This window comes from Typopeltis vanoorti, chromosome 9 (genome assembly GCF_054136105.1).
Source record: "Typopeltis vanoorti isolate ZY-2024b chromosome 9, IOZ_Tvanoo_1.0, whole genome shotgun sequence".
In the NCBI taxonomy this organism is placed as follows: Eukaryota; Metazoa; Arthropoda; class Arachnida; order Uropygi; family Thelyphonidae; genus Typopeltis; species Typopeltis vanoorti.
Genome location: NC_143557.1, coordinates 51,016,093 through 51,030,384, shown reverse-complemented (window position 1 = coordinate 51,030,384; position 14,292 = coordinate 51,016,093). Strand labels below are relative to the sequence as shown.

Below are 14,292 nucleotides of genomic sequence, written 5' to 3'. Positions count from 1 at the left end.
AATTCTTTTTTCTATAGAACGTCCAGTTTGTCCAAAGTAGGAAAGATTACAAGGAACTTGATACACCGGGTAGAGACAAGGTTGAGCGTTTATCTTTAGATGAAGGAAAATGGGTGGATAATTTGTTAATAAGTGTATAAGTGGCTGTTAAATCATATTTCTTCAGAATTCTTGAAATTAGTTCTGAAATCCTGGAAATGTAAGGAATTGGAACGCGACGTATTGAATCTTTGCTGTTCTGTGTTGGATTGTAAGAATCGAAAAGATGTTGTGTACTCTTTTCGAAGAAGCCATTTAGTTTCGTGTGATGTTTGATAGTCGAAAGTTCTTTCTGTAATAAATGAGAAGTTGAACAGTTAGTTTTGGCTCGTCCCTAGGGAGTGGAAGGAAGGCAAAGTAGTTCTTTTGCATAAGGGTGGCTCTAAAACTGCGGTAGTTAATTACAGACCAATCACCATTTCGGGAGTGGTGGTAAAAGTATTAGAAAAGTTGGTTAAAGACAAAATTCAAGAATGGATGAATCAAGTTATGATACTCTATAGGGGTCAACATGGTTTTGTTAAAGGTAGATCCTGCCTTAGCAATCTATTAACTTTTTATAATAGAATGACATCTGAGTTGGACAAAGGAAATGGCTACACAGTGGTACTTCTGGATTTTGCTAAGGCTTTTGACAGGATACTCCATGGAATGCTGTTACGCAAATTGGAGCAGATGGGAATGGATACTAAACTGGTGATATGGATAGGAGAATGGCTCAGGGAGAGATACCAGAAGGTGGTGTATGGAGGAGCAGAGTCCAGGATGATTCAAGTGACCAGTGGTGTGCCTTAGGGCTCTGTGCTTGGGCCATTGTTGTTTAATTTGTACATAAATGATATAGGAAATGGCTTGAGGGGGAGATATTCAGTTGTTTGCTGATGATGCAAAGTTGGGTAGCGCAATAAAAAAAATCAAGCTGATGTTGAGAGTTTGCAGGATGATTTAAATAAGCTGACAAAATGGGCAAAGGGTAATGGATGTCAGTTCAATGTGGAAAAGTGTAAGATTATGCATTTTGGGATTAAAAGATTACCAGCTGTGTACTACATTGATGAGGCTAGGGACTTAGGGGTGTTGGTGGTTAGGGAAATGAAGTTCAGGGGACACATTGCCAAGGTGTCCAGGATTACGTGATTATTGAGGAACACACTAACATCCAGAGATAAAGAGGTTATTATTCCCCTTTATAAAGCGTTGATACTTCCACATTTGGATTACTGTGCTCAGGTCTGGTCGCCTGGATTCCTTGGAGATTGTGGAGAGGGTTCAGAGGAGAGTGACTAAGTTGGTGAGTGATGTAAAAAATGCTCCCTATGTTTGTAGATTGAGAACTTGTGGATTGCAGAGATTGGTTGATAGGCAGAGAAGAGGGGGATATGATAGAGACATTTAAATTATTAAAGGGTTTTTATAAGATTGATGCAGGGGAAATGTTTCAGCTGTGTGATAGTGATGGAAGAACAAGAGGTCATTCCTGGAAATTAAAGAAAAGTGTGGTTAACAAGGGTGTGAGAATGAGGTTTTTCTCCTGGAGAATGGTGAATGAGTGGAATTCATTGCCAGGCTCAGTTGTTAGTTCTTCATCTGTAAATAAATTCAAGAAGAGATATGATAGATATTGTTTTGCTAGTTTGGGTCTCCCACGATGAGTCTACTGACTCCATGGAGATACCTGTAATAATAATAATTTGGCACGAGGTGATGAGTCCTGCATAATAACACCCATTACACACACACACATAATTTGTGTGTGTGTGTGTGTGTGTTTTAATCACATTATCATTTACATTTCTTCATAGTGTTAAATTTCAAATAGTGTATTGTTTTAGTTAACAGAATGCTCAACATTAGCATTTAGGTAGTATATGCAGTTCCTTGCCTGTTGTGAGACACTGCTTATTGAAGATGAAGTGGTTTGCATAATGTTATTTAACCTTTGATTAACTCATAGTTTTAATGTATAATAAGTACACAACTTTGAGTAGATGGGATTCACTTAAATATAGATGGGGTAGCTCTTGTTTTACTTAATTATATTCATTTATTTGTAACTGTTTTGCCTCCTTGTTCTTCCTCTTTGATAAGCTATATGAGATGCTGAGAGGATACTAATAATAATTAATATCATTTTACTAATTGTATACAGAAAATATGTCACTTCTACATTGATTTAATTTTAGTATTTTCTAGTCCCTCCCACTAATGAGATCTCAAAACTAGTCTGAATAATGACCCATCCCATAGTGCATAGCAATAGCCATGTCAAAAATTCTGCTTTACATTACAGGAAATATTGAAACAATTGATGTCGTCAATTATTATTATTATTATTATTACGTGACACCTCCGGGAGTCCAAAGACTCATCGAGAGAGGGCACCTACTCTACAGCTCTGTCTCCACCACTCAATCCACCAACTACAATGAGCCGCAACTACACCAACGGCATCTACTGCCAACCACTACCACTACTATTTTCACAGACAATCACAAACATCCATGCCCATAGTGGGATTCGAACCCACAGCCTTTTGGCTGGAGAGCGGATACGCTAACCACTCCGCCAACTAGGCCGGCAATAGTTTCCACCCTACCAATAGTTTCTATATGTGAGTAGACAAGTCGTTTAAGATACTTCATGTGCAAAATTTATTTTCTCATGTACACTTTGGTAAAGGATTAAAATGAAGAATATAATTTCTTGTCAAGTATAATATACTTTGTAACCAAGGGAGAAAACTTGTTACAAAATGATATTTCTGTGATCTTAATTTAATTAATTCAGTTCTTCTCTGATTATGTTAATTCTGTTTTATTATGTGCTCTTCATAGATACTATTATATTATTATTTCATAGGCACCGTTGTTCATTTAGAACATTTGATTTTTAGTCCACTGATTTGTTGTTAGCATATTAACCTATTCTCCTGGAAAATCATGGGTATAAAGCATCACCTAAAAACAGATGAACATTCTCTATCAAATAGATGGCACCTCTATCATATAAATACAAAGATGTTGCAATATTTTCGCTTTGCTTTGGTTGGGTTTTATCCTTTCTAAGATACAAGGAACCTTTGTAAAGGATATTCAGTGAAGATGAGCTAGTTAGTTTCATACAGAGGTAGCAGGGGCAGGGGGAGTTTTCTGCCAAACAGTCAAACTGATCACTTATACAATTTACAGACAGAATTCCTGCCTTCATACCTAAGTTGCTTCAACAATAATTCTAATCACTCCCTAACACAACCCTACCAAACCACTTACAATTTTAATTTAATTATTCACCTGCTATGTCGAAATTGTGAAATATATTTTCCAGATCACGGCACATCTCTCTTATTTAGTGTGTCTATTACTATTGTGATATGTAAATCAGTTGCTAAAGATTGTTGTTAAGATTAACTGTATGCAGTAGCTGGATATAATTTGCAGAGCTTAATATAATATAATGTAATGTAATGTGCAAGTTTGGGAAATAAGGCAGTAGTTAGGAGGGGTAAGAATCCAAAGAATCTTTCTCCATCTCAAGAAGAATGTATACCTCTGTGTGAAATTATTTGTAATTCTATTTTTTTCTTTCCGGCACTCAGTGAGAAATTACCTGTTGATTAAAGTAAAAAAATGAGCTAAAATGAAGAAAGTTATTCTCTGTATCATTAAAAAAATTAGAGCACATTAACCCTTCTCAAACATGAAAATAATAATTAAGAAAACCAGTTCTTGAATACTTCCCCATCCCACCTGCCTTAAAGGAAAATTTTTTAAACTATTATTATGTTGTCATAACAAACCTTGGAGTTGCCAGACTTAAGAAGGTTCTTTATGAACTTTCTTACATCTGATTTCTTATACTATAGTTATACTATATCTTAGTGAACCTTGAAATGTGTGCCTTCCCCCCCCCCCCCATACACACACAAAGTGAGCCCGAGTGGACATCGCAATCTGATGGTACCACGTAATATGAACATGTTTTTTAGTCCATGTGTAGCTTTTCATTGATCTTTAATACTAAAATGATTTGCAAAAATGATGAGGGCAGTCTTACCCATTCTGGAAGTTCCTTAGAGTGCAGACTATTGTTTGTTGATAGGTTTCTTGAAATTAGTAAAGGATGAGTCATTTTAATGAGGCAATATTTTCCTGCAATGAACTGAGTATAGCTGTTCTCTTTATTGTTGAACTTGTTTTTTTCTGCTACTGACATATCCAAACATTCATCATATGAACCAAGATTCAGAAACGTGCCATCCAGAATGCCACTTTGTATTTTACCAGTTGCATCCAACACTGCAAAAAAAAAAAAGAAAAAATCTGCCAAGTATTGTTTGAAATCATTCATGTAAAATAAGGGGTAAATGTAAAAAGAATTAATTTACAGTATAATATCTCAACTATCATTAATATAATTTATTTCTTGTTTTTCTTCATTATGTAGGAAAATTGAATAGTAATTGAAATTAAAATTTATTACCATCTGATGTTTATAGTTTATGACAAACCTGTGAATGGTTAAAAGTCTATAAAACATTATTGAACTAAACATTGCAGACTCAAGGTTAGATAATTGGAAAACACTGCTCTAGACACCAAACATGATACTTTTCAAGTCACTTCCAGGCATCCATTAACTGGGATGGTGCTCTCACACTTCGTGATGAAAATCATCTATCACCTATATTATTATTATTATTATTTCAAAAGCCTCAATGGGAGGTGTACCCTAAATGCCACAATACTCATTAGATTGCATCTTAAATTCATTCACATGATACAATCATGTGTATGCACAGCAGATACATCCATCCCTCCTGCAGTGTATTCCAATCATCCCCTACCATCTATGCAAATGTTCCACTCCTCAACACTTTCTTTCATGATACTGTCATGCAATTTTCATGAAAGTTCCCTCTTATTATTATTATTATCATGAGACCTCCATGGTTTTAAAGCTCATTTTTGGGAGGCCAACACTGTCTTGTTGAAATGTGCTCGCATCCTCTCAGGCAAAGCACTCCACTCGTCACCTACTCTCCATGCAAAAAAAACCTTCTTCCTCATTATTTTGTTCACACCCTCCTTATACTTCCAGTGATGGCCTCTTGTTTACTCCTTATCTTCTGAAAACTTCTTTCATAAATTCATTTTTCTCCCTTCTATCTTCTTTCACTCTTAAAAAAACTCGTGTGCATTAATCTGGGGAAAACTCCTCACCAGTTTGTCCCAGTCATATTATTTCTCCTCCTGTCCACCAAGCACTACAAATTGCATTTCTCTTAATCTTTCTTTCCTCTTATCAACACTCTTAGGCACACTTCTATGGACCCTTTCAAAAAATCTTCTTGAAAACTGACCAAAATCTACATAGTAATCTATATGTATGCAGTCTGTCAAGGCTTTATACTATGGAACCATAAACTCTATATTGCAATGTGTCCCCTCTCCCCTAAATTTCAGGTTTTTATCCCCCATTATCCCCAGATCCATTTGTTAAAGCTTAAATGGTGAGAGGACATCATTCTAAAAACAGTCTTTCCTTTTTTAAATTTACTACGGAAAGACTGTTTTTAGAATCTGCAGTGGCACTCAGAAATCTACCAAATTTAAATAAATATGGATGCATAAAACTTCCCAAAAAGTTGGGAAACAATAATTGTCAGAGGTTCTACTTTACATCCTAGGCCACCTACAAATGCCCATAGAGGGCGTTCCACCTAGATAGGACTTTAGAGTCGCTCGTGTTTCATTTAGTATTGTTGTGTGTGTGTGTGTGTTACAAGAGTTACTTGTAATCCCTGAAGATGTTTTTTTAGTGACTGAGACGAAATATTGGAAGCATTAAAATTAGTGTTTAATCCTTTCCAAGTGCTGTAAATATTCCATTAAATCTCCAACATGATATCCCTAGATCCTTTATTTCCTTGACTCTTTCAAAATATCTTCCAGTTCTTGTGCTCTGCATCTAATGCTTGTCCCCTAGTATGGAGGACAAGGACCAATGCTGCAAATTGTAACTTTGGAATAATGTTACACTCTGAAGCACATTGAACTGGTAGTCCACTCAATTATCTACTAGGGCAGTTTATTCAGATCTTACTGTAAATTTAGCCACAGAATGTGCTCAAACAAACAAACAACACTGCATGTCCCTATTTAAACTTTTTGCAGCATCATTTTCATAAAAATGACACAGTACCTGTCTCAAATGGACCTGCAGGATGCCATTATGCAACTAGTGATTTTCATCTTCTGGATTACTGTTTTGATGAACAAAACTTGCTGATACCTTTTAGACAGCCAGTCTCCTACTTGTCTTACCAACTCTTATCTAACATCATCCATACCAGTTTAAAAACCAACTTGTCATGTTACAAGCTATCAAAGCCTTTGCAAAACATAAATACACTACTATATATGAAACTTCCCTCATCAAATGCTTTTCTCATACTGCTATAATATGTAGCAGATTGCTAAAGTACAACCTCTTTTTAACAAAATCTGTGCTGGTCATCACAGAGAATGATGTGATTATCCACCAAATTCAGGATCTCAGCTGTTAACATTCTCTTTAACACCTTAACCACATTTCCAGATATTCATATTATTGACCTATAATTTGAAAGCTGAGTTGTATCATCTTTTGTGAAGTGGGATAATTTTATCCATATTAATGCTGCTATCAACTCACTGAAACATTCCTTTAAAACATGATGATATTTCATTGAATCCTATTAATATTGAGTCTACTTAATTTCTCATATACCTTCTTTCACAGCATTTAGCTCATGCTTGGCATTTATTTACTATAGGCTTTATAGCCTCTCGTTTCTTGGAGTGATGTTAAAATATATAAAACTTACTGCCAGTCACTCCTCTGCTGTGATTTGTTCATTAAATACTTCAACTCTATTGTCCATGTACTATTTCTGTTAACTAATATCAACCTTCCATAATCAATCTTTTTCTGGCCACATATTAAAAGAACCTTCTGGAATTTTTCTTGGCCTGATTGGTTAATTGTACTCTACTGCACTTTTTCCTTACTAAAAAGTGTTATAATGACATCATTATCACAGAGGGTTATCGTCATAACCCTCTGTTATAATGATGTCTTCAAAAACTCAAATTTTAAAAACATAATTCATTTTCCTTGTATCCAGTGCCATCATCTCTTCATTCCAGTCTGGATTACCATAATTGAAACTGCTTCTCCTTGTTTACTAAACCAGTTTACACCCGCTTCCATGTTTAGTCTCTGGAGGTTATCTTTATCCATCCATATTTTGTTTATGACAACAGTTTACAAGCAAATCAACTTAGTCCGTGCAAGTTCAAAACACACTGGAACTCGTATTTTGGGTCTGTAAACAGTTCTAACCATGCCATATCGTAGCAGTGATTTCTCCACCCTTGATCTTAGCCCCCTCTGCTTTATCACCACCTACTCTTTTTAGTTTTCTCCAGATTATGTGAGTACTACTTACAAAAAGTTAAACCTATAGTACATTAGTACTGTGTTTAGCTAAAGGTTAGATAATTAAGTCAGAAACCATGCTTTAGAAACTAAACACAGAACTTTTCCTCCAACCAGTGTTCCACTTGTGTTCACATGGGTGAGTGAAATCCATCTGCCTTAGAGAGAGAGTCACAAATATCTGTGGTTTGTTGAAAGTGTTTTTCACTTGGTTATGCTATAAATTAAAGATGCCAAGAAATTATATTCTTGATTTCATCCTTTATCCAAGTGTAAGCAAACAAAGTTTGTGCATGAAGTAACCTCATGACTGGCTACTTGTATATAGAGGCTAATAACTTCACATTAATTGCCTTAGTATTCCATAATGCAATGCACATGTCCTTATGGACAAGTATAATGCTATACATTATGGGAAGGGACACCAACCAGACCAGTTTCGATTTTTATTGAGGTCTCATTAGTGGGAACCAGATCTAGAAGTGAAACAAGGTTGACGTAATGCAAAAGTCATATTTCTATATACAAGTAGTCAAAAGGTGTCAACATTGGCATCTTTAATTTATAGCAGTGATTTTCAACCTTTTTCATAATACAGCACACCTAGACTAATTATTAAAATTCTGCGGCACACTAAAAATATATTCTTTTAATTTTGTGACAATCTGGCAAAAAAATAGGCATAATTTTGATTGATTTACACACACAAGATAAATAAATGTGCAATTTCAATTAATTTGTTTTCATAAATCTTGCGGCACACCAGTTGAAAATTGCTGATTTATAGTATAACCAAGTGAAAAAATCTTTCAACATCTATCTCTAATCCAGAGTATTTTAGTAATAAGGTGTGACACTAATAATAATTTAGTTTAATCCTTTATCCAAGTGTGAGCAAACAAAGTTTGTGCCTGAAAGTATCTTCAGGACTGGGGTAAGGTGGTACAACACCGGGAAACTCGTTGCAAAGGTGGAGCAAGCTAACATCACTCCTATCTCAGTATCTCCCATAATGCAAAACACATCTCCTTGCAGATATGTATAATGTTATGCATTAAGGGAAGGGCCACTACCCAGACTAGTTTCGACCTTTATTGAGGTCTCTTCAGTGGGAGCCAGGCATGGGAGATACTGAGATAGGAGTGATGTTAACTTGCTCCACCTTTGCAACGAGTTGCTCGGTGTTGTACCACCTTACCCCAGTCCTGAAGATACTTTCAGGCGCAAACTTTGTTTGCTCACACTTGGATAAAGGATTAAACTAAATTTATTATAGTCTAACCAAGTGAAAAATAAACTTTCAAGGTGTGACACCTTTTGACTACTTATATATAGAAATATGACTTCTGCGTTACTTCAACCTTGGTATCGCTTCTGGGTCTGGCTGATGAGACTCCAAGGCCTGGCTCCTACTGAAGAGACTCCTACTCAATAAAGGTCGAAACTAGTCTGGGTAGTGGCCCTTCCCTTAATGCATAACATTATACATATCCGCAAGGAGATTTGTTTTGCATTATAGGAGATACTGAGATAGGAGTGATGTTAGCTTGCTCCACCTTTGGATAAAGGAAAAATAAAGGTCGAAACTTGTCTGGGTAGTGGCCCTTCCCATAATACATAGCATTATACTTGTCTGTAAGGATATGTGCATTGCATTATGGGATACTAAGGCAATTAATGTGAACTTATTAGCCTCCATATAGAAGTAGCCCAATCGTGAAGTTACTTAACATGCAAACTTTATTTGCTTACAGGATAAAGGATGAAACCAAGAATATACTTTCTTGGCATCTTTAATTTATACATCCATGGTTTGGTAGTACCCACAGCCTAATGATTTGGTTTTGAGAGCAGATATGCCATCCACTCAACTAGTCAGCTATTAAGCATTCCCAAGTCCACAGTTTGCATTCCATTTCTTGAGTACATTGTGCTCCAAAAATGGAACTCTGTAGGGGGCATTAATCCAAAAGTATTGTCAGATTGGTTAAAATATTGACTGACATTCTCAGACTGCTGCTCATCCTCATCTTATCAAATTCTGAGAGAATATGTTTGGAGATCCTAGCATCAATAAGCAATCCCTTAGCATTTCCACAGTGCATAGTGCTGCCATATGCCATGAATTTTCACATTAAGTCATGAAGAGCCCCATACTCATGGGCCTTTGTTAACAGTAGCAAGTATATACATTATCAACCCACTCTTCCTGTTGTTGGTTGGAATTATGACTGAAGCAGCCAACATTATAAAGACTTTGTTGTTTTAGTTATAATCCTGAAAAGTTTATTTCAAAAGTTGTTCTGGCTGGTTTGCCTGTTTTGTGGAAAGATCTTCCCCCCCTATCCCCAAGTTTCCAGGAGGTGAAACTTTTTTATTATTATTATTATTATGTGACACCTCCAGGGAGTCCAAAGACTCATCGAGGGAGGACACCTACTCTTCATCTGTCTATCTCCACCAACTACAACTAACCGCACCTACGCCAACGCCATCTACCTCCCGCCACTATTATTATTATTATTATTATTATTATTATTACCACCCCAAGACCTCATAGAGTCAAAGACTTATCTGGGAGGTCCTTTTATCACACACACAGCTCATCATACCATGTTTTAAACACATTCATACTCTTTGCAGACACCACATTCTCAGGCAAGGCATTCCAATCATTCACAACTCTGCACAAAAAAAACCTGACTCTCACACCCTCTTTATACAGTTTCCAGGGATGACCTCTGGTTCTCCAGCATTGATCCTATAACAATCCCTTACCAACTTGTAGGTCTCTATCATATCTCCCCTCTTCCTCCTGTCCACCAGACTCTGCAAATTACGTCTTCTCAATCTTTCCTCATACTCGACATTCCAGTGGTCATAAACTACCATAGTCAGTCTCCTTTGGACCCTTTCCAACATTATAATCTTTGTGAATAAAGACTTTGTTGTTTTAGTTATAATCCTGAAAAGTTTATTTCAAAAGTTGTTCTGGCTGGTTTGCCTGTTTTGTGGAAAGATCTTCCCCCCCTATCCCCAAGTTTCCAGGAGGTGAAACTTTTTTATTATTATTATTATTATGTGACACCTCCAGGGAGTCCAAAGACTCATCGAGGGAGGACACCTACTCTTCATCTGTCTATCTCCACCAACTACAACTAACCGCACCTACGCCAACGCCATCTACCTTCCGCCACTATTATTATTATTATTATTATTATTACCACCCCAAGACCTCATAGAGTCAAAGACTTATCTGGGAGGTCCTTTTATCACACACACAGCTCATCATACCATGTTTTAAACACATTCATACTCTTTGCAGACACCACATTCTCAGGCAAGGCATTCCAATCATTCACAACTCTGCACAAAAAAAACCTGACTCTCACACCCTCTTTATACAGTTTCCAGGGATGACCTCTGGTTCTCCAGCATTGATCCTATAACAATCCCTTACCAACTTGTAGGTCTCTATCATATCTCCCCTCTTCCTCCTGTCCACCAGACTCTGCAAATTACGTCTTCTCAATCTTTCCTCATACTCGACATTCCAGTGGTCATAAACTACCATAGTCAGTCTCCTTTGGACCCTTTCCAACATTATAATCTTTGTGAATAAAGACTTTGTTGTTTTAGTTATAATCCTGAAAAGTTTATTTCAAAAGTTGTTCTGGCTGGTTTGCCTGTTTTGTGGAAAGATCTTCCCCCCCTATCCCCAAGTTTCCAGGAGGTGAAACTTTTTTATTATTATTATTATTATGTGACACCTCCAGGGAGTCCAAAGACTCATCGAGGGAGGACACCTACTCTTCATCTGTCTATCTCCACCAACTACAACTAACCGCACCTACGCCAACGCCATCTACCTTCCGCCACTATTATTATTATTATTATTATTATTACCACCCCAAGACCTCATAGAGTCAAAGACTTATCTGGGAGGTCCTTTTATCACACACACAGCTCATCATACCATGTTTTAAACACATTCATACTCTTTGCAGACACCACATTCTCAGGCAAGGCATTCCAATCATTCACAACTCTGCACAAAAAAAAACCTGACTCTCACACCCTCTTTATACAGTTTCCAGGGATGACCTCTGGTTCTCCAGCATTGATCCTATAACAATCCCTTACCAACTTGTAGGTCTCTATCATATCTCCCCTCTTCCTCCTGTCCACCAGACTCTGCAAATTACGTCTTCTCAATCTTTCCTCATACTCGACATTCCAGTGGTCATAAACTACCATAGTCAGTCTCCTTTGGACCCTTTCCAACATCTCTTCATCCTTCTGAAAACCCGGTGACCAAATCTGAGCACAATAGGCCATGTGTGGCCTAATCGAAGCCTTATAGAACAGAACAAGAATCTCCCTACTTCTACACGTCAGTGTCCTCCGCATCATTCCCAGAAGCCTTTGTGTTTTCTTCACAATTTTGGCGATGTGTCCCCTAAATTTTAGATTTTTATCCACTATCACTCCCAGATCTCTTATTTCCTCTACCTCCAACAATATATTCTCACTAAGCATAAATTCTGCATCATCCCATCTTTGTTTTCCAAATTTTAAAACCTTACATTTTGCAACATTGAACTCACATCCCCATTTCCGTGCCCAATCACTCAATATATTCAAGTCTTCCTGTAAGTCCACAACATCTTTACTACACTTCATGGTTCGTCCCAACTTTGCATCACCTGCAAACAACTGAATATCTCCATCCAAATCTTCACCTATATCATTAATATAAAAGTTAAACAGTAATGGACCTAAAACAGACTCCTGAGGCACTCCACTAGTGACTTTCCTTTTCCTGGATATCGCTCCCCCCATACACAACTTGTTGATACCTATCAGATAGCCAGTCTCTAATCCAATGCACCAATCTAATATCCAACTCCATCTGCTCTAGTTTGACTATCAACCTATCATGAGGTACTCTATCAAAAGCCTTTGCGAAATCCAAGTATATTACTGTTGAAAGTTTATTTATCACTTGGTTAGACTATGGTAAATTTAGTTTAATCCTTTATCCCAATGAGAGCAAACAAAGTTTGCACCTGAAAATATCTTCAGGACTGAATATAGTGTTGTGCTATCTTACCTGGGTAAGTAGTACAACACCAGGCAACTCGTAGCAAAGGTAGAGCAAGCTACCAACACTCCTATCCCAGTATCTCCCATAATGCAAAACATATTTCCTTGTGGATATGTTATGCATTAAGGGATTGGCCACTACCCAGACTAGTTTTGACCTTTATTGAGGTCTCTTCAGTGGGAGCTAGGCCCAGAGTTGGAGATACCAGGCAGAAGCAGTAGCAAGGTCATCTTTACCTATAGGAGTTGCCAAAAGGTTTGCCACCTTTTTTTTATTAAATTACTCTGGATTTAGAGAAAGATGTTGAAAGTTTATTTATCACTAGGTTAGACTATGATAAATTTAGTTTAATCCTTTATCCCAGTGAGAGCAAACAAAGTTTGCACCTGAAAATATCTTCAGGACTGAATATAGTGTTGTACTATCTTACCTGGGTAGGTGGTACAACACCAGGCAACTCATAGCAAAGGTGGAGCAAGCTACGAACACTCCTATCCCAGTATGGGAGATACGAACACTCCTATCCCAGTATGGGAGATACTGGGATAGGAGTGTTCATAGCTTGCTCCACCTTTGCTATAAGTTACAAGAGCATTAGATGAGGGAAAGGCATATACTGCCATTTTCTTAGACTTAGCGAAGGCATTTGACAGGGTGCCACATGATAAGCTGATATTTAAGTTGCAGCACATGGGTCTGGATGTCAGATTGGTCAACTGGATTCTGATACACAACTCTCTGATACAGATTGTATGGATAGATTGTGTGACAGGGTGCCACATGATAAGCTGATATTTAAGTCGCAGCACATGGGTCTGGATGTCAGATTGGTCAACTGGATTCTGGATTTAGGTATCAGAGAGTTGTGTATGGTGGGGCAGTTTCAAGGAAGCAGAGGGTTACAAGTGGCATTCCACAGGGCTCAGTACGGTTTAACCTTTATATCAATGACATTGTCAGTGGATTGCAAGGGGATATTCAGTTGTTTGCAGATGATGCGAAGCTGGGAAGGATTATTAGTAATAGTGCAGATGCGGCAGCCCTTTAAGATGATATGAATAAGCTAGATAGATGGGGTGTCAGTTTAAGGCAGCAAAATGTAAGGTTGAGGTTTGGGAAACATCGATGGGACACTGCATACTCTATGGGAGGAGTTATACTGGAGGAAGTAGGGGAGACAAGAGATCTGGGGTTGATGATTGATAGAAACCTGAAATTTAGGGGACATATTGCAAAGGTGGTGAAGGTAACACAGAGGATTGCTGCAATAATGAGGACCCTGACCTGCAGAGATAAAACAGTTATCATTCCGTTGTATAAGACCCTGATCAGACCACACTTGGACTATTGTTCTCAGATTTGGCCCCAGGATTTGAAGGGGATAAATTAACTGTGGAAAGGGTCAAAGGCAGATAACAAAGATGGTTTCAGGACTGTACAATGATAGTTATGAGGATTGGCTGAGGGAATATGGACTGCAGAGTTTGGTGGATAGGAGAGGTGATATGATTGAGACTTTTAAACTGTTGAGAGGTGGTTACAGGGGTTTACACTGGGGAGTTCTTTCACTGGGTTGAACAGCGGGAAGGATTGCTGACAAGAGGCCATCCCTAGAAGTTACGAAAGGAAACTGTAAGCAAGAGGTTGAGCAGTGGTTTCTTTGCATG

At 37.7% G+C, this 14,292-nt stretch overlaps 1 protein-coding gene across 1 annotated transcript in view; it reads right to left on the bottom strand.

Moving 5' to 3' along the window:
* Positions 1–14,292, bottom strand: part of LOC150103033 (nose resistant to fluoxetine protein 6-like) — a 94,856-nt gene that overhangs the window by 69,257 nt on the left and 11,307 nt on the right. The window contains exon 2 of the mRNA XM_090398056.1: positions 4,093–4,334. Coding sequence (XP_090254182.1) covers positions 4,093–4,334 — 242 coding nt within the window. The remainder of the gene's footprint in view (positions 1–4,092; positions 4,335–14,292) is intronic.